Source organism: Salvelinus alpinus, chromosome 24 (assembly GCF_045679555.1).
Source record: "Salvelinus alpinus chromosome 24, SLU_Salpinus.1, whole genome shotgun sequence".
In the NCBI taxonomy this organism is placed as follows: Eukaryota; Metazoa; Chordata; class Actinopteri; order Salmoniformes; family Salmonidae; genus Salvelinus; species Salvelinus alpinus.
Genome location: NC_092109.1, coordinates 8170706 through 8198386, shown reverse-complemented (window position 1 = coordinate 8198386; position 27681 = coordinate 8170706). Strand labels below are relative to the sequence as shown.

Sequence of the window (27681 nt, the reverse complement as noted above, 5' to 3'; positions counted from 1 at the left end):
TGGGCTATTTTTAGCAGTTTTCTGGGTTATTCAATGTTTGACCAAATATTTTGTTTGTATATTTGTTTGATACCTGAAGGGGTCCTAAAATTCCAAATGAAGTAGCTAAATGATACTTGGTTTGACCATCTTAAAACAATTCCATATGTTATCCCCAGCTTAGACTCTTAAAGATTTGAATCGTGAACATAACTATTCACATAATTGCAACATATGTGAAGTGAAGTTTGATTAGGTTTATATTGAATTGTAGGCCTAGTTTATTTTTTACTTACGTTTGGGTTTGGAGAGTGTTTATTATTCAAACTATAATTCTCCATCGTAATGAGCATATTTAACAGTTACAGCTCTGTGGCTAATTATCCCAGCAAACAGAGAAAAACTAGATGAGTGGTCAAAAGTTCATAAAATCAATTTCTATGGAAACCAGATGTATTATATATGTGAAGAGCTGTAGCTACATGCGTAAAGCCCAGAGTTGTTTTCCCTGAGGCTCTATAAGACATATGGATTTAACAGTTTGTTTTTAGGACATAAAACATATGGTAATCTCTCACTTGGGGTGAATTGGTTTACTTCTTGAAGGTCTTTCTGTCTGAATCCAGCTCTTATTTTACCCAAAGCAATTATAGTGAATTTAGACCAGTTATTTCTGCACATCTCTCTCTCTCCGGTGGAGGACTGGGTTTCAGTATTGGCTGTTTCCTCTTATTGTTCTCTCGTTCTGCTGTGCCTATGTGGAGAGCTACGTGTATGGTGCAGACAGCTGGCTAGAGACAGAGACACAGCGCACCCTGCTGGTGGTAAGGGGAACTCTACTCACTGTGGCCTGGATCTGTCAGAGGAGAAAATCAATACAGCATCCATCCTCCTTTGTGTGTGTGTGTGTGTGTGTGTGTGTGTGTGTGTGTGTGTGTGTGTGTGTGTGTGTGTGTGTGTGTGTGTGTGTGTGTGTGTGTGTGTGTGTGTGTGTGTGTGTGTGTGTGTGTGTGTGTGTGTGTGTGTGTGTGTGTGCGCAAGCGTGTGTGCACACGCTCAGGTTCGCGCTAGCTTTTGCCTGTGAAAAAGAGAGAGAATGAAAGTGGAGTGAGTGAGGTGAGAGAGGGAGGTGGATGGATAGCTGGGTACCTTCAAGTGTATTGAATAGTTGCTGCTTTCCCACTCACAAGTACCACCAGTCTCAGTCACATGTCTCGGAGTCATTCATCTGTGTCTGCTACTGAGATTCAGTATGATGGTCCTGTGTGCGCTTTAGTGAGTTGTAACGGTCTCCGTCTCTCCTTCTCTCTCTACCCCACGCAGGTGTGTGTGAGTGTGCCGATTTCACCACAGGACCAACCTGCGAGCGCTGCCTGGATGGTTACTATGGCAACGCGCTGATTGGCACGACCAACGACTGTCAAACTTGCCCCTGCCCGGACCGCACCAGCTGTGCTCAAATTATGGAGATTGGGGACGTGGTCTGTACCAACTGCCCTTTGGGACAGAGGGGTGAGATGAATTACTGTTACTGTTCGATTACTGTTAGATGTCTGGTAATGGGAACAAACCATGCCATTCCCCCAACCTGGGTTGGGTCCCAAATGTCACCTTAATCCCTATATCAAGGGGGGGCAAAGTACCGACCCGACCCAACCAATCTGGCCCACGAGACATCATTTTTTAAAATAATAATAATTTGTGGTATCCAATTGGTAGTTACAGTCTTGTCCCATCGCTGCAACTCCCATACGAACTCGGGACAGGCGAAGGTCGAGCGCGATAGGACATGGAAATCTCGGCTTGCCAAACCCTCTCCTAACCCGGACGACGCTGGGCCAATTGTGCGCCTCCTCATGGGTCTCCCAGTCACGGGCCAGCTGTGACACAGCCAGGGAACCCAGGTCTATAGTGATGCCTCAAGCACTGGCGCAGCAGTCTAAAGCACTGCATCACACTCGAGAGGCCCCCGCAAATTGATTTTATTAACAAACAATTGGTCCGACCAAAAAATGCGTCCCTCCGTTGTTTTTCAAAATCCCGATGTGGGTCCCTCGAGCAAAAAAGTTTGCCCACCCCTGCCATATATAGTAGGGAATAGGGTGCCATTTGGGACACAACCTTGAAGATTATTGTTTGCTCAGTGGAGCGGATTTCCACAAATTGGATTTATAAAAACCTTGCTGGTGATAGCTAACTGTCCTCGCTGTCTTGATTAAATTGATCTTGATCCTAGCATGTGTAGAGCACAGTGTGTGAATTAAAACATATTCCCGTGTCAGGTCGGGATCGTTTATTCATTACAAGAATTTCATATAACTGAATTAGAAGTTTGTCTGAAAAATATTGATTTAGGTTGAAATTAAAATGGCCACCGAAACCCACACACAAACAAACACAAACATCGTCTCTCCTCAGGAACCAGGTGTGAGTTGTGTGAGGACGGTTTCCACGGCGACCCCCTGGGCCGTTCTGGGCTGGTTCGGCAGTGCGAGCGGTGTGACTGTAACGGTAACGTGGACCCCAACGCGCTGGGCGTGTGTGATCACATGACGGGCCGCTGCTTCAAGTGTCTGGGACACACCGAGGGAGACCACTGTCAACGTTGTCGACGCGGTTACTATGGAGATGCCATGGACCGGACGATGGCCGGGAAGTGCAAACGTGAGTGTGTGAACTTGGGAAGGGCGTATATAGGGTTGGGTTACTGTGACATAGGTTTTTTAATTATTAAGGAGAAATACAAAATTAAAAATGTAGAATGTATTGACAATGAATGTATTTCAATGTGTTATATCATTTGTTCGTGTGCATCAATGTGGGTTTGTGTGTCTGTGTACATGTGCCTTTTATGTGTGGATTTATAGTGAGCTTTTCTTTAGGGTTGAACAAGTTCTTTCCTCATACTGTACTATTGACTTGACTTCAGCAATTCTCACATTCTAAAGATTCTTGATAGCAGATGAATGGAATTCTCAGTAAAATAATTCTTTGTAAAAGTTAGAGCTTGAGAGTTGCGGTTAAAAGTGCCATGAGGAACTCCACAGTTGTTGTAACGTGAGAGAACATTTTCTTTACAGGCTCTCTCTCTCTCTGAGTGAATAGAAGTCATAGACCTATAAGAAAATAGTGTCAGTTGAACGTGGTTCAGAGAAAGAAGCGGAGAGCAGTCTGCCCTGACGAACTGACATTCCAACTGCAGTACTTTGTCTCCATTATAATGGATGAATAGAAAGAGAAAAGTTTCAACTTTAAATACACTTTTTTCTCCTGATATACATGAAGAGCCTTGGAGGATTTGAATACTGCAGATGTATGAGTGCGAAAACGATATAAAGAGAAAGCTAAAGAGTGCCAGAAACGACAGAGAGAAATAGAGACACGGAGATAGAGAGAGATAGAGGCAGTGATAGGAATAGAGACACAAAGAGCGAGAAAAATAGAGAGAGAGATGTACGTAATGTCTTTGTCCCCCAGAAGTACCTGAGCTGTTCCATCTATAACCCCAGGGCTGAGCAGAGTTTGCATCATACATGGCACCCTATTCGCTACATAGTGCACAAAAGTAGTGCACTATATAGGGAAAAGGTGCCATTTGGAATGCGCTCAAATATGACAAAGTGGTGAGGGAGAGGCCCATGAGTCTCCCTCAGTCTCACTCTGCTGTCTCCCTCACTGAGTTACACACACAAACAGGGAAACACTGAGTTACACACACACACACACACACACACACACACACACACACACACACACACACACACACACACACACACACACACACACACACACACACACACACACACACACACACACACACGCTCAGGGAAATATGGCTGCCCCACAGACACCTCACAGATAGACGGCCTGCTCTGCCTCTGCACTGTTCCAGCTCACATACAGCCAGGCACACAGGCCAGACAAGACACACCCTACAAAGAGAAGGATTGTTGTACTTTATTCCTGTCTAGACTATGAACCTCAGAGGATTCTCTCTCCAGATGAAATCCTGCAACTAGTGAGGTCTGGCTGCCCGACAACCTGCGCGCTCAACCCCATCCCCTCCTCCCTTCTCCCATTCATCACTTCCATCAACTCATCCCTGACCACTGGCTGCGTCCCCTGCCTGAATCGCTCCCCTGAATCGCTGAATCGCTCTCCTCGACTCCACTGTCATCAAAAACTACAGACCAGTATCCCTTATTTTCTTTCCAAAACACTTGAGGGTGCTGTCTCTGACCAACTCTCTCGCTATCTCTCTCAGAATGACCTTCTTGACCCTAACCCGTCAGGCTTCAAGACAGGGCACTCAACCGAGACTGCTCTTTTGTGTGTCACGGAGGCTCACCGCACTGTCAAAGCTAACATTCTCTCCTCTGTTCTCATCCTAGATCTATCTGCTGCCTTCAACACTGTGAACTGTCAGATCCTCCTCTCCACCCTCTCAGGGCTGGCGTCTCAGGCTCTGCACACTTTTGGATTGCATCCTACCTGGTAGGCCACTCCTACCAGGTGACGTGGAGAGGATTTGTCTCTACATCACATACTCTCACTGCTGGTGTCCCCCAGGGCTTGGTTCTAGTCCCTCTCCTCTTCTATCTATACACCAAGTCACTCGGCTCCGTCATATACTCATATGTTCTCTCTTATCATTGCTATGCACATGACACTCAACTACTTTTCTCCTTCCCCCTTCTGACACCCAGGTGGTGACACGCATCTCTGCGTGCCTGGCAGATATCTTAGCTTGGATGTCGGCCCACAACCTCAAGCTCAACCTCGACAAGACGGAGCTGCTATTCCTTCCGGGGAAGGCCTGCCCGCTCCAAGACCTCTCCATCACTGTTGACAACTCCACGGTGTCCCTTTCCCAGTGTACAAAGAAACTTGGCATGACCCTGGACAAAACCCTGTCGTTCGCTGCAAACATAAAAGCAGTGACTCGCTCCTGCAGGTTCATGCTCTATAAACATCTGTAGAGTACAACCCTAACTTACACAAGGAGTGGCTCAGGTCCTTATCCAGTCACTGTCACTCGCTGTTGGCTGGGCTACCCTGCAACTTATCCAGAACGTTGCAGCTCGCCTGGTGTTAAACCTTCCCAAGTTCTCCCATGTCACCCCGCTCCTCTGCACACTCCACTGGCTTCCAGTCGAAGCTCATATCCACTAAAAGACCATGGTCCTTGCATACGGAGCAGCAAGTTGAACTGCCCCTCCATACCTTCAAGCTATGCTCAAACCGTACACCCCAACCCGAGAACTCAGTTCGGCCACCTCTGACAAAAATGAAAAATGTAAATGTAGAATAGAGTGAATGGATAGATTAGAAGATAAAGTGAATGGATTGAAGATCGAGTGATTGGATAGAGGGTGGGAAATAATCGATCACAGCAGTGTCTGCGACATTGATATAGTGATAAGCTTCAGTGTTTTGTCAGGCTTGTCACGGACATTTTTTTATACTGTGTTTAATTAGTGTACTTTTTCTGTGATGTATATGATTCATGTCACTTTTTGGAGACTGTGTTTGAATTGCGTTCTGTTTTGATCATGTACTGTATGTGTGTGTTTAGGCCACTGTACTTTTTGATACTGTATTTGATGTGAGGTTGCGTGGTTGACATGTGGTTGTGTCTTCCCCCAGCCTGCGACTGCAGTCCTGCAGGGACTTCTGGGTTGTTGGAGGACTGTGACCCCCAGACCGGAAGTTGTCAGTGCCTTAGTCATGTGACCGGGGGAGACTGTGGCCAGTGTTCAGTCGGCTTCTTCAACCTGCAGCCTGGAGTAGGCTGTGAGAGGTACAGGGAATTCTCCAGGGATTCCGCACTAATCTATATGGTTTAGAATAGTCCTTTAATTTATATGTTTCTATACTTTATACTGTAGTTCTGTTTTGTCTCGTTAATAATTATTACTGTATATGAATCACTTTATACATCGACTGTTTCTAAGGTGCAACTGTAACCCCATTGGCTCGTCTTCCGCGGGGTGCCACCCAATCACAGGGCAGTGTGTGTGTCGGCCGGGCCTGGAGGGGCGGCTGTGCAGCACATGTCGTATGGGCTTCTTTGGTTTCTCCTCACGAGGCTGCAGAGGTAGCTACAGTAGCCTATACTGTGATTGGGTCTAGAAGTCCTTGTGTGTCAAATACTAAGACAGGCCAAAATATATGCTAAATCAAGTCATTCTGATAACAATAAGTAAAAAATGCAAAACGCAAGCATGCAATCTCTAATACTTCCATTGTTTCACCCCTCTCTGACATTCATGTCCCCTGCCCCCTGTCCACCCCTGCCTCCCTCTGTCCCCCTATACCCTGTCCACTCCCCCTCCCCTGTCCCTCTCAGCCTGTAACTGCGACCCTATGGGCTCCAGCTCCATGCAGTGCCACACAAACGGCACCTGTCCCTGCCGCCAGGGCTTCGTGGGGTACAAGTGTGACCAGTGTGAGCTCAACTACTTCCACAACAGAGCCACGCACCAGTGTGAAGAGTGCCCCATCTGCTACGGGCTAGTCAAGGAGCAGGTAAGAGTGTGTGTGTGTGTGTTCGTAAGGCGTCTCTCTGTCAGTCTCTCCATCTTCTTCTCTGTCCCCGTTTGACACCTTTTTGCCTGCATCTCTATCCGTCTGTCTCCCGGTCTGCTTCTCAGCCTGTCTGTGGGGGTAAATCTTCATAGGTAGTAGGTGCTGTTATTAACCCATTACCACTGCATAATGCAATTTGCTCCTAAAACAAAAGTCAGCTATTCAAACTCCTACCCAAGAATGTCTTTGTAGTCTAACAATCGTGGCCATCGGGCCTCCTTATTTAAAAGACGAAGGTAAGTTAACAGTCAGACTGAAGTCAATGTGAAAATACAGAAACAGCTACAGAAATAGACCATGTGCGTCCCAAATTGAACCCTATTTCCTATATAGTGATATATAGTAATCCCTATATAGTGCACTACATTTGGCCAGAAAAGTAGTGCACTGCACTATATAGGGAGCCTTATGTTCTAAACGCTATACAGTGGCTTTTCTCTGCAGGCAAAGCCAATAGCAGAGTTTGGTACTTTCTGTACCAATGCTTGTTCTTGCTAAAGTGGTTTGTTTTTTTTCTCTAGCAAACCATTCGTGTACCTGGGAAAGACTGCTGTGATTTCCACAGTGTTAGCAATTCAAAGGACACCGGGGTCCGGTCTGCTCAGAGCCCATAAAATGACTCTCCTCTACCTACCAGTCTCTTTCTCTCATCTCTTTCTCTCTACCATGCAGTCTCTTTCTCTCACATCTCTTCATCTCTCGCTCTCATATCTCACCTCTGGCTCTTTACTACACACCTTCCTCCCTTCTAAAGACACGAGAGAGAAAAAGGAGGGGGGGTGGATAGAACCATAGAGGGAGCGCTACAGTATAGAAAAAGGGGGAGAAATCCTTTCCTCTCTTGTGCTGTATACAGTATGTTGCTTTTGTTCATGTACGTTTAAAAAGCAACAACTGCAAGATACCATACTGTGTTGTGTGTGGAGTTATTGTTGCTCTTGCCGTAATATAATAACAGATGTTACCTCCGGTTGGGCTGAAGTGTCCAAATTACAGGTTTTTAAAGTGGATGTGGGTGAGTGTCCACCAAGGAGAGTGAAAGAGAAGTGGTTTTATAAATGCCCTCTCCACCTACAGATGTACTATCTTCATTTGACCAGTTTCTCACAGCAGACAAATCATCCTGCAGCAACAGGACATGTGAATTATTATGTGGATTATAATTAAAGGACATGTTTATAGGGGTTGTTGCATTTTTTGTAAGGGCAAATCCACTCAAATTTTTATGTGAGAACTACAATCTTTTGAAGCCGTTTTAAACCTCGAATTCACTACAAATTGCATTTTCTGCTGCACAGGACAATTCTCTGCGACAACAGAGTGATCAAATTAAGATAGGACATCTGTACCTCCTCACCTGCTAGTGTTTAGCAGCGACACACACACACACAGGTTGAGCCTGCTAATTGCCTACTCCAAAAACGTTTGGCTCCCCAGCCAGTAATATGCCTTAATCATAGAGGCCTGGAAGCTCATGCAAAAGCAAGGTCCACTTAAGTATTTACAGCCAATGTATGAAACTGTGCTTAGGGTTAAGCTTGCCCTGTTCCCACTGCACAGAGAGTATTGCTTTTAAAATGTACAATCGTTTTCACGTTAAGATAGACAATCTACTCTTAAGGTAGATGTTTATCTCTGTGTTTTGAATGAGACTAAATACACTGTAAATATGGCTGGGTGTGATTTGTTATTGGCCACTGTGGGATCATGTTATCATCTGCTTTCATTGACAATCTCATGTTTAAAAAGGTCCAATGTAGCCATTTTTATTTCAATATCAAATCACTTCTGGGTAACAATTAAGTTGTGTTTTCAATTTTAAATGGCAAAATAGAAAAACAAATGTCTTCTTAGCGAAGAGCCATTTCTCAAGCAGGAACTGCTTGGACTGTCTGGGTGTGGTCTTAGTGGGGAGGGGACAACTGAAAACTAGCTGTTATTGGCAGAGAGGTTTGGAACTCTTTCTTGTTGGTCTATTAGTAATTTACTGCCTGGTGATGTCACCCCACCACAACAAACTGAAATTCCAGGCGTTTTTTTCCCAAAACAGCTCTAACACTAAAAGAGCAGTATCATCATTTTCAACATTTTACAGTATTATTACATCAGTGTGGAAATATATATAAAACACAGGAAATCAAGTTTTTGACTGCACTTGGCCTTTAAAAGGGTGAAATGCGTACATCTGTACAAAACTTTTCCAGGTCCTGGATCTGAGAGGAAACCATATCTTCGTTAGGAACCAGTTTGGGGTCAAAAAGTTGTTCTTTTTTCATTACACACTTTGGGAGCAGTCTACCAGAGTGCAGATTTGTATTTTTCTCATGGTTGACAATCTCCCCCACCCAACCTCCATTGTATGGTGTTCCGGTGTTTTCCCATACAGGCAGGGAAGCTGAAGGCACGGCTGCAGGATTTGGAGAAGCTCCTGGCGCGCTTCGACTGCCGGAGTGGCTACGGACGCCAGCATCACGTGCGCGAGTATCACGTGCGCCAGCATCACGAGCGTGGCCATCAGGGGGAGGACAGCCTGCCCAATGCGCTGGAGGACTTCCTGGCTATCCAAGGTAAACAATCAGCACCCACCCACTCACTCATTCCACGCGATCAATCAGAAAACTCTGTGACAGTTTGTCATTTTCAACCAACCAGTCAGGACATCTGAAATCCCACTCTCATTCAGCCATTATACCTGACATATAGCCCATCTCACACTGTAGATTACAACTCCATCACACCATCCCGCTCCGTAGATCAAGTAGACCTAGAGCAGATGACACCAAACTGCACTGTCCATGCCTAGCTGACTGTTCAGATAGACATTGTTAAAGATATAATCCAACATAACGGGATAGAACGAGACAGAATCAGCATGAATCAGCAGTCAACCAGCCTAACAATCATCTCTCCACAATTATGGAATTTCTCATTATTTTATGAGCATAGAGGGAAGTACCATAAAAGGCTTACAGGTTCATTGATATGGACAGAATGGAGGCTGAATCCCAACAACACAGAACAAGGCAGGCAGGGCTGTGTATGAGCAACTTAATCCCTATTTGTATAACAGAGATGCAGCCAGCACATCTTTAATCCCTGTACCTCATTATGATTAGAGCTATAATCAGGATTATGGCTGTCCAACCGCTGCCCACCCTACTTTGGTACACCACTAGTCTTCGTTGGTGGGACATTCTGCTCTGTGTGGTCCAATAACGCTAGGCTAGGAGGGGGGCTCTGTGCTGACGCACCGAGACAGAACAGTATGGACACAGACAAACACACGCACACAGACACAGTTTATCATCTCACAGAGCGAACAATGCGGTAATGACCCTCCTCGCACAAATAGACCCAGAATGCCACATTAGCTAGGCACACAGCAGTTAACATTATGAGACAAACAATCAAACTAGAACAACAACCAAAGGCAACTGGACTCACTGTGCGGTGAGTTCAGTCTGAGAATGTACAATTGACCATATGCAGGCCATGATAAAATGCAACGGTTCCACTACAAATCATACTACAAAGGGGTTGGCAGGCCTTGTGTCCCAAATCACAATAATATTGAATTGGAATCCAAAGGACCCGTTTAATGATCCATGCTGTGTATTTTGAAGTTTGCTCACATCTGTTTCTTTGATTCCCCCGCAGAGGCAAAAGAAGCCTTTGTCAAACAGTTTGCTCTCCTGGAGATGTCGACACACACTCTCTCAGCCCACCTGCACACTGTTACCACAGCTATGAACTGTAGCGCCAGCATGGAGGAAGAGCAGGAGGAAGGGTGGAGAACATTGTGCAGGACCCTTGCTGACTCTGAGTCAGTGGTTATAAGTGCACGGACCCAGCTGATGCAGGCAACTCTGGACCTGGACAACATGGTCAGTGGGACATTTACTCTCACACTGTCTCTGATGAGTTACTAGTGGCTATTCAGTAGAGGTTCAAATGTCTTGATCAATATGGATCCCTAAAGCACAGTATTTCTCAATCTGAAGCTCCATAGCTCTAAAATCGAGTGAGTGAGCACACAGTTTCTCTGACTAACGCTCGGCTGAAATGAAGGATTTGTTCTGCCACAGCTCAAGCTTTTCCCCGTGTCTTCACGCTCAATAGCGTCAGCTTGGAATCTATTATGAAATATGGCTGCCGTGTTATGTGGTTCTGGGGAAATGAGAGAGCTTGTTTTGGCAGTGCTTCGGGTGTTTGTGTGTGTGTGTGCGTGCGTGCGTGCGTGTGTTCGCTCGTGCGTGCACTTAACTTACCTCCCCAGTCGTTTGGGCAAGCCTGGAGCCAGAGCAATGCCATTCCACATTAACAAGCGCGACGCCTCCAAAACAGGAAGAGTAGTGTGTGTGTGTCATATATTGTGATTTCAATTATTAGAATTTTCTCAAAAGATATGTCACGAGGTAAAATAGTCAACATTTATCTGCTGGTGCCACAACAGAAAAACTTTGCCGCTGGGTAAATAGAAACATTGCCGCCGTATACATTAGTGAGTGAATGTGTGTAATTGCAGCCTTCAGTATGTCTTCTCGAAATGCCTATTGAACAGTGAGTTCTGAGTCAGTCTACTTTGAGTTGGACATTGGTCATCTAAGGTCAGCAGATAACTGTGCATGGTCACAATTCAGGTTTAAAATATCCACTGATGTCAGCCTATACAGATCATACTGTATAAACATTGTCCTCGGTTTTCTTTGTCTATGAGACTGCACAGTTTCAGTACTTCCCACTTTGCTCTGCTTTTCCAAAGGTCATTCCTTTCAAGGTGACACCAGAGCCCAACCGCTGGAACTCAGCAGTGAACGATTCAGAGATACTTATGAAAAGGTAAGTCACCGGAGGTCAATAGACTAAGTGGCCAATTATAACACACAAAGGTCATCTTCTTCTCATAGAGGCACTGCCTCTTCCATCTGTCAGTCACACAATGGCTGGCCTGCCACCGACACCCTCTGTCAATGACAACAGTACAAAGCCTCTGAATATGCTGAATGAATGCACATTAGGTCTAGTGAGAGGAAGTAGAGAGATCGACTAAATACCTGGTATCCATTTGACCTGTGCTCAGCAGACCTGTTGGTTTTCTGTCAAATACTTTGAGCTGTTTCATCAAACTTGCCTGGAGTGCCATATGGGCGCTGTCAGTGTTTGCATTTTTGGGTCTATTCCATTGGTTCCATTGTAGCACAAGATTAGCCAAGCTGAAGTATTTGATATAAAAATACTATTTGAACTCAGGTGTGGTAGTCAGGCCCATATATATACAGTACCAGTCAAAGGTTTGGACACCTCCTCATTCAAGGGATTTTCTTCATGTTTTACTATTTTCTACATTGTAGATTATTACTGAAGACATCAAATCTATGAAATAACACATGGAATCATGTAGTAATCCAAAGAAAGTGTTAAACAAATCAAAATATATTTAACATATTTGAGATTCTTCAAAGTAGCCACCATTTGCCTTGATGAGAGCTTTGCACACTCTTGGCATTCTCTCAACCAGCTTCATGATATAATCACCTGGAATGCATTTCAATGAACAGGGGTGCCTTGTTAAAAGTTAATTTGTGGACTTTCTTTCCTTCTTAATGCATTTGAGCCAATCAGTTGTGTTGTGACAAGGTAGGGGTGGTATACAGAAGATAGCCCTATTTGGTAAAATACCAAGTCCATATTATGGCAAGAGCAGCTCAAATAAGCAAAGAGAAACGACAGTCCATCATTACTTTAGGACATGAAGGAACATTTCAAGAACTTTGAACGTTTCTTTAAGTGCAGTCGCGAAAGCCATCAAGCACTATGATGAAACTAGCTCTCATGAGGACCGCAACAGGAAAGAAAGACCCAGAGTGTCCTCTGCTGCAGAGGATCCTCTGCTGCAGAGGATAAGTTCATTAGAGTTAACTGCACCTCAAATTGCAGCCCAAATAAATGTTTCACAGAGTTCAAGAAACAGACACATCTCAACATCAACTGTTCAGAGGAGACTGCGTGAATCAGGCATTCATGGTCGAATTGCTGCAAAGAAACCACTACTAAAGGACATTAATAATAAGAAGAGACTTGCTTGGGCCAATAAACTCGAGCAATGGACAGTGGACCGGTGGAAATCTGTCCTTTGGTCTGATGAGTCCAAATGTGAGATTTTTTTTCTCCAACCGCCGTGTCTTTGTGAGACGCAGATTAGGTGAACGGATAATCTCTGCATGTGTGGTTCCTACCATGAAGCATGGAGGAGGTGGTGTGATGGTGTGGGGGTGCATTGTTGGTGACACTGTCTGTGATTTCTTTAGAATTCAAGGCACACTTAACCAGCATGGCTACCACAGCATTCTGCAGCGATACTCCATCCCATCTGGTTTGCGGTTAGTGGGACTATCATTTATTTTTCAACAGGACAACGACCAAACACACCTCCAGGCTGTCTAAGGGCTATTTGAACAAGAAGGAGAGTGATGGAGTGCTGCATCAGATGACCTGGCCTCCACAATCACCTGACCTCAACCCAATTTGAGATGGTTTGGGATGAGTTGGACCACAGAGTGAAGGAAACGCATCCAACAAGTGCTCAGCATATGTGGGAACTCCTTCAAGACTGTTGGAAAATAATTCAAGGTGAAGCTGTTTGAGAGAATGCCAAGAGTGTGCAAAGCTGTCATCAAGGAAAACGGTGGCTACTCTGAAGAATCTAAAATATATTTTACATTTACATTTAAGTCATTTAGCAGACGCTCTTATCCAGAGCGACTTACAAATTGGTGCATTCACCTTATGCTATCCAGTGGAACAACCACTTTACAATAGTGCATCTAACTCTTTTAAGGGGGGGGGGGGGGGGGGGGGTTAGAAGGATTACTTTATCCTATCCTAGGTATTCCTTAAAGAGGTGGGGTTTCAGGTGTCTCCGGAAGGTGGTGATTGACTCCGCTGACCTGGCGTCGTGAGGGAGTTTGTTCCACCATTGGGGTGCCAGAGCAGCGAACAGTTTTGACTGGGCTGAGCGGGAACTGTACTTCCTCAGAGGTAGGGAGGCGAGCAGGCCAGAGGTGGATGAACGCGGTGCCCTTGTTTGGGTGTAGGGCCTGATCAGAGCCTGAAGGTACGGAGGTGCCGTTCCCCTCACAGCTCCGTAGGCAAGCACCATGGTCTTGTAGCGGATGCGAGCTTCAACTGGAAGCCAGTGGAGAGAGCGGAGGAGCGGGGTGACGTGAGAGAACTTGGGAAGGTTGAACACCAGACGGGCTGCGGCGTTCTGGATGAGTTGTAGGGGTTTAATGGCACAGGCAGGGAGCCCAGCCAACAGCGAGTTGCAGTAATCCAGACGGGAGATGACAAGTGCCTGGATTAGGACCTGCGCCGCTTCCTGTGTGAGGCAGGGTCGTACTCTACGAATGTTGTAGAGCATGAACCTACAAGAACGGGTCACCGCCTTGATGTTAGTTGAGAACGACAGGGTGTTGTCCAGGATCACGCCAAGGTTCTTAGCACTCTGGGAGGAGGACACAATGGAGTTGTCAACCGTGATGGCGAGATCATGGAACGAGCAGTCCTTCCCCGGGAGGAAGAGCAGCTCCGTCTTGCCGAGGTTCAGCTTGAGGTGGTGATCCGTCATCCACACTGATATGTCTGCCAGACATGCAGAGATGCGATTCGCCACCTGGTTATCAGAAGGGGGAAGGGAGAAGATTAATTGTGTGTCGTCTGCATAGCAATGATAGGAGAGACCATGTGAGGATATGACAGAGCCAAGTGACTTGGTGTATAGCGAGAATAGGAGAGGGCCTAGAACAGAGCACTGGGGGACACCAGTGGTGAGAGCACGTGGTGCGGAGACAGATTCTCGCCACGCCACCTGGTAGGAGCGACCTGTCAGGTAGGACGCAATCCAAGCGTGGGCCGCGCCGGAGATGCCCAACTCGGAGAGGGTGGAGAGGAGGATCTGATGGTTCACAGTATCAAAGGCAGCAGATAGGTCTAGAAGGATGAGAGCAGAGGAGAGAGAGTTAGCTTTAGCAGTGCGGAGCGCCTCCGTGACACAGAGAAGAGCAGTCTCAGTTGAATGACTAGTCTTGAAACCTGACTGATTTGGATCAAGAAGGTCATTCTGAGAGAGATAGCAGGAGAGCTGGCCAAGGACGGCACGTTCAAGAGTTTTGGAGAGAAAAGAAAGAAGGGATACTGGTCTGTAGTTGTTGACATCGGAGGGATCGAGTGTAGGTTTTTTCAGAAGGGGTGCAACTCTCTCTCTCTTGAAGACGGAAGGGACGTAGCCAGCGGTCAAGGATGAGTTGATGAGCGAGGTGAGGTAAGGGAGAAGGTCTCCGGAAATGGTCTGGAGAAGAGAGGAGGGGATAGGGTCAAGCGGGCAGGTTGTTGGGCGGCCGGCCGTCACAAGACGCAAGATTTCATCTGGAGAGAGAGGGGAGAAAGAGGTCAAAGCACAGGGTAGGGCAGTGTGAGCAGAACCAGCGGTGTCGTTTGACTTAGCAAACGAGGATCGGATGTCGTCGACCTTCTTTTCAAAATGGTTGACGAAGTCATCCGCAGAGAGGGAGGAGGGGGGGGGGGGGGAGGAGGATTCAGGAGGGAGGAGAAGGTGGCAAAGAGCTTCCTAGGGTTAGAGGCAGATGCTTGGAATTTAGAGTGGTAGAAAGTGGCTTTAGCAGCAGAGACAGAAGAGGAGAATGTAGAGAGGAGGGAGTGAAATGATGCCAGGTCCGCAGGGAGGCGGACCAAATTTTGATTTGTTTAACACTTTTTGGGTTGATACATGATTCCATATGTGTTATTTCATAGTTTTGATGTCTTCACTATTATTCTACAATGTAGAAAATAGTGAAAATATAGAAAAACCCTTGAATGAGTAGGGTTGTCCAAACTTTTGACTGGTACTGGTATATATACACCAACGTTCAAAAGTTTGGGGTCACTTAGAAATGTTCTTGTTTTTGAAAGAAAATCAATTTTTTTGTCCATTAAAATAACATCAAATTGATCAGAAATACAGCATAGACATTGTTAATATTGTAAATGACTATTGTAGCTGTAAATGGCTGATTTTTAATGGAATATATACTTCGGCATTCAGAGGCCAATTATCAACAACCATCATCTCCTGTGTTCCAATGGTACGTTAGCTAATCCAAGTTTATAATTTTAAAAGACTAATTGATCATTAGAAAACTCTGCCTAGAAGGCCAGCATCCCGGGGTTGCCTCTTCCCTGTTGTTGTTGAGACTGGTGTTTTGCGGGTACTATTTAATGAAGCTGCCAGTTGAGGACTTGTGAGGTGTCTGTTTATCAAACTAGACACTCTAATGTTCTTGTCCTCTTGCTCAGTTGTGCACCGGGGCCTCCCACTCCTCTTTCTATTCTGGTTAGAGCCAATTTGCGCTGTTCTATGAAGGGAGTAGTACACAGCGTTATACGAGATCTTCAGTTTCTTGGCAATTTCTCGCATGGAATAGCCTTCATTTATCAGAACAAGAATAGACTGATGAGTTTCAGAAGAAAGTTCTTTGTTTCTGGCCATGTTGAGCGTGTAATCGAACGCACAAATGCTGAGGCTCCAGATACTCAACTAGTCTAAAGAAGGCCAGTGTTGTTGCTTCTTTAATCAGCACTACAGTTTTCAGCTGTGATTACATAATTGAAAAAGGGTTTTCTAATGATCAATTAGCCTTTTAAAATGATCAACTTGGATTGGCTAACACAATGTTCCATTGGAACACAGGAGTGATGGTTGCTGATAATGAGCCTCTGTACGCCTATGTACAGTTGATGTCGCAACTTTACATACACCTTACCCAGAATGATTTCTTTCAGCTTTTATTTCTTTAATCACATTCCCAGTGGGTCAGAAGTTTCCATACACTCAATTAGTATTTGGTAGCATTGCCTTTAAATTGTTTAACTTGGGTCAAACGTTTCGGGTAGCCTTCCACAAGCTTCCCACAATAAGTAGGGTGAATTTTGGCCCATTCCTCCTGACAAAGCTGGTGTAGCTGAGTCAGGTGTGTAAGCCTCCTTGCTCGCACACGCTTTTTCAGTTCTGCCTACTTCTGCCTACTGCCCATTTTCTACGGGATTGAGGTCAGGGCTTTGTGATGGCCACTCCAATACCTTGACTTTGTTGTCCTTAAGCCATTTTGCCACAACTTTGGAAGTATGCTTGGGGTCATTGTCCATTTGGAAGACCCATTTAAGACCAAGCTTTAACTTCCTGACTGATGTCTTGAGATGTTGCTTCAATATATCCACCTAATTTCTTTCCTCGTGATGCCATCTATTTTGTGAAGTGCACCAGTCCCTCCTGCAGCAAAGCACCCCCACAACATGATGCTGCCACCCCTGTGCTTCACGGTTGGGATGGTGTTCTTCGGCTTGCAAGCATCCCCCTTTTTCCTCCAAACATAACAATGGTCATTACGGTCAAACAGTTCTATTTTTGTTTCATCAGACCAGAGGACATTTCTACAAAAAGTACAATCTTTGTCCCCATGTGCAGTTGTAAACCGTAGTCTGGCTTTTTTATGGCGGTTTAGGAGCAGTGGCTTCTTCCTTGCTGAGCAGCCTTTCAGGTTATGTCGATATAGGACTCGTTTTACTGTGGATATAGATACTTTTGTACCTGTTTCGTCCAGCATCTTCACAAGGTCCTTTGCTGTTGTTCTGGGATTAATTTGCACTTTTCGCACCAAAGTACATTCATCTCTAGCAGACAGAGCGCGTCTCCTTCCTGAGCGGTATGACGGCTGCATGGTCCCATGGTGTTTATCTTCTTATGTCTAGGCCTTGACAACATTCCGCTGAAAAGGCAGCGTGCAAAATTCATTTTCTTTTTTTTTTTAATATGTAACTTTCATACATTCACAAGTGCAATACACCAAATTAAAGCATAACTTCTTGTTAGTCTACCCATCGTGTCTGATTTCAAAAAGACTTTACAGCGAAAGCACACCATATGATTATGTTAGGTCAGAGCCTAGTCACAAAAACACACACAGCCATTTTCCAGCCAAAGAGAGGAGTCACAAAAAGCATAAATAGAGATAAAATGAATCCCTAACCTCTGATGATCTTCATAGGACTTCATGTTACACAATACATGTATGTTTTGTTCGATAAAGTTCATATTTATATCCAAAAATCTCAGTTTACATTGGCGCTTTATGGTCAGTAATGTTGTGCATCGAAAACATCCGGCGAATTTTCAGAGAGCCACATCAATTTACAGAAATACTCATCATAAACTTTGATAAAAGATACAAGTATTATGCACAAAATTATAGATATACTTCTCCTTAATGCAACCGCTGTGTCAGATTTCAAAAAAGATTTACGGAAAAAGTAAACCATGCAATAATCTGAGTACGGCGCTCAGACAAAAACAAGCAATGCAGATACCCGCCATATTGTGGAGTCAACAGAAGTCAGAAATAGCGTTATAAATATTCACTTACCTTTGATGATCTTCATCAGAATGCACTCCCAGGAATCCCAGTTCCACAATAAATGTTTGATTTGTTCGATAAAGTCCATAATTTATGTCCAAATACCTCCTTTTTTTACCGCGTTCAGTTCACAATCCAAACCTACGAGGCGCGGGCAAGTCCAGGTGAAAGTTCAGATGAAAAGTTCAAAAAGTTATATTACAGTTCGTAGAAACATGTCAAACGATGTATAGAATCAATCTTTAGGATGTTTTTAACATAAATCTTCAATAATGTTCCAGACGGAGAATTCCTTTGTCATTAGAATTGCAATGGAACGCAGGTCGCTCTCACGTGAGCGCGCGTGACCAGCTCATGCCACTCTGGCAGACCCCTGACTCAATCAGCTCTCCTTCCCCCCTCGTTCACAGTAGAAGCACCAAACAAGGTTCTAAAGACTGTTGACATCTTATGGAAGCCTTAAGAAGTGCAATATGACCCCATAGACACTGTTTATTCGATAGGTAATGAGTTGAAAAACTACAAACCTCAGATTTCCCACTTCCTGGTTGTATTTTTCTCCGGTTTTCGCCTGCCATATGAGTTCTGTTATACTCACAGACATCATTCAAACAGTTTTAGAAACTTCAGAGTGTTTTCTATCCAATTCTACTCATAATATGCATATATTAGCTTCTGGGCCAGAGTAGCAGGAAGTTTACTCTGGGCACGCTTTTCATCCGAACGTGAAAATGCTGCCCCCTATCCCAAACAGGATTTATACTTGCGTACTATTGTTTGTACAGATGAACGTGGTACCTTCAGGCGTTTGGAAATTGCTCCCAAGGATGAACCAGGCTTGTGGAGGTCCACAATCTTTTTTCTGAGGTCTTGGCTGATTTCTTTTGATTTTCCCATCATGTTAAGCAATGAGGCACACATACACAGGTACACCACCAATTGACTCAAATTATGTCAATTAGCCTATCAAAAGCTTCTAAAGCCATGATATTATTTTCTGGAATTTTCCAAGCTGTTTGAAGGCACAGTCAACTTAGTGTATGTAAACTTCTGACCCACTGGAATTGTGATACAGTGAATTATAAGTGAAATAATCTGTCTGTAAACAATTGTTGGAAAAATTACTTGAGTAAACTTTTGAACGGTAGTGTGTATACATTTTATATGATTCCTTGTCTCTTTCTTTCTCCGTCTGTCAGTCACACAGAGATGGCTGGTCATATAGAGGCTATAGCGACCAAGGCTTTCATGGCCTCCAACCAGACCTACTCTCTCCTGATGGACCTACTGGAGGACAAGTCTATTGAGGAATACATCAGCAACCTCACGGAGCAGTGAGTAACTAGGCATCACACACACAGGCTGGGAATTGCCAGGGACTTCACACTTTCATCACAATACTTAGGTGCCGATATATGTATTGCGATTCTCACAATTCTGTATGTGTTGTTACGAAACCAATAACCAGCCTACTGATTTTGCTGCACTCGTTATGTCTAGGGGTCTTGGGTCTAGTTAACTGGTCTGTAACCTGATTTAAGATGTGCATCTATGTGAGAAATCAGCGTATGCGCCTAGGTGTTGAATGTACAGGTTACATGTGCCTAGGGAGTCAACAACCTTACCTTGGTCCAAGGCCAGCTCTACCTTTCTTGACCTCTTGGTCGGCCAGTCCAAGTGGATCGTTATGTGTTCAGACGGTGACGAAAATAAATGTACACAAATGGAAACTACAAACAGTTGTCGTGGAAATTACCACTAAGGACCCCAAAGTCAAGCTTAAAATAATTAAAGTTTATTCACGCCAGTGGAGAGATTACAGACAAACAGCACTTCATGTGGAGTTTAGTAAGAAGCTCTGATGAGTTTTTTTTACCCCATCAGTATATTTATACCATCGCTACAGGTTACACGAAGATAGCCAAGTGCATCCTTTCTCAGCAAAGCGTTTGCTCCCAGTGACCGGCTGCAGAGGAGGAGAACACCTGGCAACCACAGTCTGGACGTTCATGGAGTATTTCCACTCCCGCTGACCTTGTGAGAACAAACCTCAGACCCCGTGTCTGTCTACAACAGACACATTTCTAAGTATGCAACAGGTCAAACGTATGATAATTGTGAGACACTGAAAAAGCACAAAGAGACATAGTAAAACTCTACTACACTACCACTCCTTTTGTCACTTATTCATGATAGTTAACGATATTTTACACATGTCTATCAAAAGGGAGGTATCTATACTAAAATTAGAAACTCAAATGGAAAGTGAACACCCAGGAAACCAGTGTGCCTCAAACCTTATCCCGTTTCCCTTACTGGTAAATACTTTAACAAGGCACAGTACCACTCATTCCATTATCCTTACTGGTAAATACTTTAACAAGGCACAGTACCACTCTGTAACGATCGTCTAATTCCTCCTCCTCGGATGAGGAAGAGGAGTAAGGGTCGGACCAAAATGCAGTGGTGAAGGTAGACATAATGATTTATTAAACGAAACCGAAAACACGAAGAACACTAGAGAATTACAAAAACAATAAACGACGTAGACAGACCTGGACTTGAGAACTTACATATAATGAAGAACGCACGAACAGGAACAGACTACATACACGAATGACAAAACGAAACAGTCCCGTGTGGTAGACATATACGGACACAGGAGACAACCACCCACAAGCAAACAGTGAGAACACCCTACCTTAATATGGTTCTCAATCAGAGGAAACGTCAAACACCTGCCTCTAATTGAGAACCATATCAGGCAACACATTAACCCCAACATAGAAACACCAAAACATAGACTACCCACCCAGCTCACGTCCTGACCAACTAAACAAAGTTAAACAAAGGAAAAATAAGGTCAGGAACGTGACACACTCATTCCATTATCCTTACTGGTAAATACTTTAACAAGGCACAATACCACTCATTCCATTATCCTTACTGGTAAATACTTTAACAAGGCACAATACCACTCATTCCATTATCCTTACTGGTAAATACTTTAACAAGGCACAGTACCACTCATTCCATTACCCTTACTGGTAAATACTTTAACAAGGCACAGTACCACTCATTCCATTACCCTTACTGGTAAATACTTTAACAAGGCACAGTACCACACATTCCATTACCCTTACTGGTAAATACTTTAACAAGGCACAGTACCACTCATTCCATTACCCTTACTGGTAAATACTTTAACAAGGCACAGTACCACACATTCCATTACCCTTACTGGTAAATACTTTAACAAGGCACAGTACCACTCATTCCATTACCCTTACTGGTAAATACTTTAACAAGGCACAGTACCACTCATTCCTGTGTGTTCTCCTCAGGGTAGAAAGGCATCTCATGAAAAAACAGCTGATCATCACAGTCATTGCGTGGGGTGGGGGGTATTAAACATCACAACTGCAGTCAGACGAGAAGCTAAATATGAACAGATTACTTTACAACAGGCGAGCATCATAATAATATCGACGGGACAGTAATGGAGAGGGTAGTAAGTTTTAAGTTCCTTGGCATACATCACGGACAAACTGAATTGGTCCACCCACACAGACAGCGTTGTGAAGAAGGCGCAGTAGCGCCTCTTCAACCTCAGCAGGCTGAAGAAATTTGGCTTGTCACCAAAAGCACTCACAAACTTCTACAGATGCACAATCGATAGCATCCTGTCGGGCTCTATCACCGCCTGGTACGGCAACTGCTCCACCCACAACCGTAAGGCTCTGCAGAGGGTAGTGAGGTCTGCACAACGCATCACTGGGGGCAAACTACCTGCCCTCCAGGACACCTACACCACCCGATGTCACAGGAAGGCCATAAAGATCACCAAGGACAACAACCACCCGAGCCACTGCCTGTTCACCCCGCTATCATCCAGAAGGCGAGGTCAGTACAGGTGCATCAAAGCAGGGACCCGAGAGACTGAAAAACAGCTTCTATCTCAAGGTCATCAGACTGTTAAACAGCCACCACTAACATTGAGTGGCTGCTGCCAACATACTTACTCAACTTCAGCTCACTTTAATAATGGGAATTGATGGGAATTTATCAGAAATGTATCACTAGCCACATTAAACAATGCCACTTAATATAATGTATATGTATATACTGTACTCTATCATCTACTGCATCTTGCCATCTTTATGTAATACATGTATCACTAGCCACTTTAAACTATGCCAATTTTATGTTTACATACCCTACATTACTCATCTCATACTGTATGTATATACTGTACTCGATACCATCTACTGCATCTTGCCTATGCCGTTCTGTACCATCACCTTTTCACTTCATTATATATTTGATAAATTATGGGGTACTGTGTGTAGATTGAAGAGGGAAAAAAATATTTAATTAAATTTAGAATAAGGATGTAATGTAACAAAATGTGGAAATAGTGAAGGGGTCTGAATACTTTCCGTATGTACTGTATGTATATTTTCTACTGCTCTAGGGATATAACTATTGTTTGGATAACCCTATTTACTATTATGTATTGATTGTATTAGTATTTTTTTTAAATTACGCTCAATGTAATGTGCACTGCAGGGAACACCGGAAGAAGAATTACCACTGAGTTATCACAGTAAATTATTGTCATTTTTCTTTGTGTCAACTAATCCCATAAGGGGAGAATTGACACGAAAATAAAATGTAATTCATTCATTCTCAGACACACCTACACAGTACACGGCGCAGATACACACTCTTTATCTCTTCCCCTCTCTCTCTCTCTTTCTCTCTCGCTTTCTTGCAGCACCATCCCTCCAACACTGTCTCTCTTTAAAGGCTCCACATAAGGTGCGAAAAAAGCCTGTTAACCTGCACAGAGCAAGGATAAAAACAGCCTTGCCCTAAGAGATGTTCATTGCGCCTTGAAGCAATATCTGAACACAGTACCTAATTTCCAACAATTTTGTTGCTCCTCTGTCACGCTATATATTTTTTCCCAAACAGGGCCTAGAAGTGGTTTAGTTAGCTGTAGCGGTGCCCCACAACAAAATGTCAGAAATCTGCCTCTTTTTAGCAGTTCTTTAAGGCACACTGGTTGAGAAAGTAAGACATTTAGTCACAGGGGAACAGCTCTATTCCTTCCTCTTTAAGCCTATTGCTTTCATGGAGTAGCAGCATGGAGGGAGCAGCATCGCTTAGCACGAGATTGCTCTGAGGATTATCCCAAACGCTCAACGAAAAAATGCAAATCCCTCTGGTGGCCACGCCTCGGTGGGAGTGGGTTGGAGGCAAAGAAACTTGAAATTGATTTCCTTCATACCAGCACTAGTCTGCTTGGTTCTGGGGAATTCTGTTATTCTTTCAGAGCAATTTGGTGGGTGGGTGGGTAGGTAGGTAGAAATCAGGGAGTGTGTGTGTGTGTGTACATGTGTCCATTGATAAATATGAGGGACACTCAAGAATCAAAACACTGAACGATCTAACCTCTTTCTCTCCCTCTTCACCCTCCCCTTTCTTTCTCTCTCTCTCGCTCTCTATTTTTCTTTCTCTCTTTCTCTCTCTCCCTCCGCCCTGTCTCTCTCTCTCTCTCCCTTTCTATCTCTCTTTCAGAATGGCAGACATGCAGCAGATGAAGGAGAATTTGACGGCCCAGGTGAATGAGACTCTCGCCAATCAGCTGTCTCTGGAGGAGGAGTCTGCTGAGATCATGGTTGCCTTTGTTAACCTCACATCCTCCATATTGGAGCTGTCCAAAAATATGCCCAACCCCACATCAGGAACCAACCAATCAGACCCCAGCCTCAGATCGGGTGCCAACCAATCAGAGGTCAGTGGCTACCAGGGTCTGGGGTAACAAGAATTCACTGTACTCTCAAGTTGACTGACCGAAGGAATGGATGGATGGATGGAATGATGGATGAATGGATCACTGCTGTGCGTCCCTTCCCTCAGGGTGTTGAGCTGAGCAACAGGACATCTGAGCTGGCGTTCCACGTCCAGTCTAAAGAAGAGCTGGCCAGTAAGATCAGAGAGGAGATGGAGCCTCGAATACAGACCGCCCACAACAACATTGCTGCCGTACAGGACATGCACAAGGTAAAGGGGGTTTTATCTTCACACTACAGTAGATCATGACGTCAGAATTGCCTTTATTTATTTATTTACACGTAACCGAAATTTGACCTGGTGAAATGGTGCTAACAACAATAAACAGAATACACTGTACCAATAGACAAAATAATTGACACATAATCCACATGCAGTGTCAGTCTGTAAACTACAGATATTGGGGGCTGCATCATTCGTGTTTTCTCATGTTAAGCCTGACAATTCACAAAGCTATACAAGGTGCCGCAATGCTGACATTTAGACTGCTGGCTGGCGGCAATAATGTAATTACTTGTTCAGTAATACAAGTTGGAAAATCAAACAATGCGGATTGTATAATACATTTTCGATGCAACTGCATACTAATAAGCTACCAATAGATTTTTCTAGAATATACAACTGTCCTGTGTAGCCTACATGAACCTGCACGACATGAGCCATCCTTGCACTATCTCCAAGCTTGGATGGGAAGTTGTGGTGCCTAAACCCATCCTATTAATGCCAAATAATACAGTCAGTCCACCCTCAAAACACTAGCTTACTAGGGATCGTTTGATTATGCAGTGTAGCCTACTATCTATAGCTCGTATTTAGCTGCTATTTATACACTTTTTATTTAAAAAATTACACATCAAATAGCCTAACAATTCTCCTGAAGTATTCCTTATGGCGTCTCTCTCTCTGTGTCTTTTTCTCTTTATGTCTCGTATAAAAAAGTTTCTGTGTGTCTGTGCTTGTCTGTAGTAGCTCCAGTATGCGACTGCGACACTTTGTATTTTTGTGCTCAAATATTTTCACCACGGCCTGTAGGCCTAGGTTGCGGGCCCGACTGTTTTCTATACAACCCAGACCGTCTTTCCTTAGACATTGTGCATTATATGTCCATTGGGCTGCACACAATTAAAGCTTAGACTTGCATGGCAACATAAACTGTACAAGAGATAAGGGATTGTTTATATTGCCACCACACAACGCCGGTTCACCAGTATGAACGAAATCGCAATCCACTTTTTTTTTGCCTTCAAGAACTGTTACAAAAGATAGTCTGTCCGCATCTGCCAATTTATTGGCTGTCCAGCATCCAGATGACCTGTCCCCAGAGCTTCCTGTACAGTTCATCTCTTTTCATAACCTGTTGAGGCTCATTTTAAGATGTTGCAGAACTGCTTATCACCACTTCCTTCTGCCCAGTTTCCCTAATGTTGCTATGGTAATCAAGCTGTTTTTAACCGTCCCTGTAACTGTCGCTTCTGCAGAGAGATCGTTTTCTAAACTAAAACTAGTAAAGAACTACCTAAGAACAAAGCGTTAGGCTCTGTCTGATTGCGCTGGCGCCGTCATAGCGTTGAACACAGCATTTGTTCACCGATATCCCCTTACTTTGAATCAGTTCAATAATGTATTTTTCAAAGCCTGAGGCACTTTGATCAGTCACATTCTTGAAGCCCAAAAAACAGGGGTTACTGTATGACATCGATGACAGGCACATGAGCCCCCAGAGCTCGTTGCCCCTCCCCCCTGCCTTGCGGGGGCTATGGGGGTGTCTGGTACACCAGTGAGTACCCCCAACAGTGCACATGTTTGTTGTAGCCCTGGACAAACACACCTGATTCAGCTCATAGAGAGCTTGATGATTAGTTGACAAGTTGAATCAGGTGTGTTTGTCTGGGCTTAATACAAATTGTAGGCTACTGTTGGGGTACTCGAGGACTGGAGTTCGGAAACACTGCAGTAGATGGTAGATGCTTCTGGTCAGGTTGTTGTGCAGTCTAATGTCATTCATGTCCCTGAGGTTCTGTGAGGTTCACTCCCCCTTCTCTCTCCATCCCTGGTGCCTCTGCAGCTGACAGTTCAAGCCCAGGGGTCAAAGGTCATTGCCCTGTCATCGGTGGTGACAGGGAAGGAAGTGGAGTCAAAGGCCGTTACCCTGCGGAGAGAACTGGAAGGTGACATTTACAACATTTTGTATTTGTTTCCATTGCTGTTGTTTTACATTTCCGACAGTTTGCTTAGTTCTCGCATCCCCATCACTGCAATAGCAGCCCACAGAGTTATTCCAATCAAATCGAGAGAGAAAAAATAATACTGAGAAAAACAACTATAACCCAAATGTAACCATTATGAATGTGTCTCACCCTGTTACGCTCCACTTGTCATTTTGTGTGGGGAGTAAGAGCATCTGCGATTGTGGTCTCAAATGCACTTTCAGTTTCACAGCCTTCAATTCATTATAATAATATGTTCACTGTTTATAAAAAAATATATAAAAACCAGGTGCCACTTCGGATTAGTTGTTGGAAATGTCATCAGGGGTGTCACGGTCGTCTTGAGGTGAGAGAGTGGACCAAGGCGCAGCGTGAGAAAAATACATCTTCTTTTATTAGACGAAGATGAAACACGAACTAAACACTTACAAACTAAACAAAACAACAAACAACCGTGAAGCTAACGACGTCAGTGCATACACAAGTATCAAACGTACAACATAGACAATTACCCACATTAACCTAATGCCTATGGCTGCCTTAAATATGGCTCCCAATCAGAGACAATGAATGACAGCTGTCTCTGATTGAGAACCCTTCAGGCAACCATAGACTTACCTAGACAACTACACTAGACACGGCCCCATACACATACAACACCCATAGACACTACAAAAACACATACATTCCCCATGTCACACCCTGACCTAACTAAAATAATAAAGAAAACAAAGATAACTAAGGCCAGGGCGTGACAAGGGGAATCTGAGTAAAATGGAATATAGTGGAATGGAACTAGAAGTAATATTTTCTCACTAACGGTGTTACTAGTACATAGATTGTGTGAAATAAAATCAAATAGAATAGTCTTACACGACCCATTGTCAGTTATTATCACTTCTGTAACCATGTCGCTGGCCAACCTGCCTTGCCGCTCTCCATCCCTCAGACATGCAGAGAGAGTGGCCTCAAAGGCAGGCCCAGACGAACGCTGCTCTGAAGAGGGAGAGGCTGCTGAGGGAGAAGGTTCTGGAAGACGTCAGTAAGAAGGTGAACCAGACCAAGCGAGTCCTTAGGCCTGCCTTGGAGAGCGCTACCCTCTCCAACGCTACCGCACAACAGGCAAAACACACCGCAAACGCCCTGTCTAAAGTAAGTATGGTGTGGAGGGGGGGGGGCATAGATGTGTGTGTGTTGTGCGTGTGTGCATGCGTGAGCTATGTTTCCAACTCCTCCTGTGGGTTGAGCAATGAAATTCCATTCACATAACACACCTCACCCCTCGGAAACCATGTTAATTTGTCTCTTTCCTTTATTCTTCGTATTCCTCTGTCTGTGTTTTTCTCTGAGCCCAGGAAGCCAAGGCCACCCTAACCCAGGGCAAGCACACAAGGACATTGTCTGCCCAGCTCAGCTCATCTGTAGACATAACCCTGCAGCAGCTGGCTGAGCAGGAGAACCACACTGTTCACGCACAAACCCAGCTAAATGTAGAGGTATAACCAAAACACGTGACTCAGAAATTAGGGAGAGAGATTTTTTAAATCGAGGAGAATGGTCAAACTAGTTAAGGATACTAT

General features: G+C 44.4%; 1 protein-coding gene across 1 annotated transcript in view; it reads left to right on the top strand.

Moving 5' to 3' along the window:
* LOC139552077 (laminin subunit gamma-3-like) overlaps positions 1–27681 on the top strand; it is a 236339-nt gene that overhangs the window by 204559 nt on the left and 4099 nt on the right. Inside the window, exons 13-26 of the mRNA XM_071363475.1 lie at positions 1303–1491; positions 2398–2643; positions 5626–5779; positions 5934–6076; positions 6329–6507; positions 8954–9134; positions 10225–10451; positions 11330–11406; positions 19235–19369; positions 23619–23835; positions 23961–24104; positions 25960–26062; positions 27051–27253; positions 27457–27597. Coding sequence (XP_071219576.1) covers positions 1303–1491; positions 2398–2643; positions 5626–5779; positions 5934–6076; positions 6329–6507; positions 8954–9134; positions 10225–10451; positions 11330–11406; positions 19235–19369; positions 23619–23835; positions 23961–24104; positions 25960–26062; positions 27051–27253; positions 27457–27597 — 2339 coding nt within the window. The remainder of the gene's footprint in view (positions 1–1302; positions 1492–2397; positions 2644–5625; positions 5780–5933; positions 6077–6328; positions 6508–8953; positions 9135–10224; positions 10452–11329; positions 11407–19234; positions 19370–23618; positions 23836–23960; positions 24105–25959; positions 26063–27050; positions 27254–27456; positions 27598–27681) is intronic.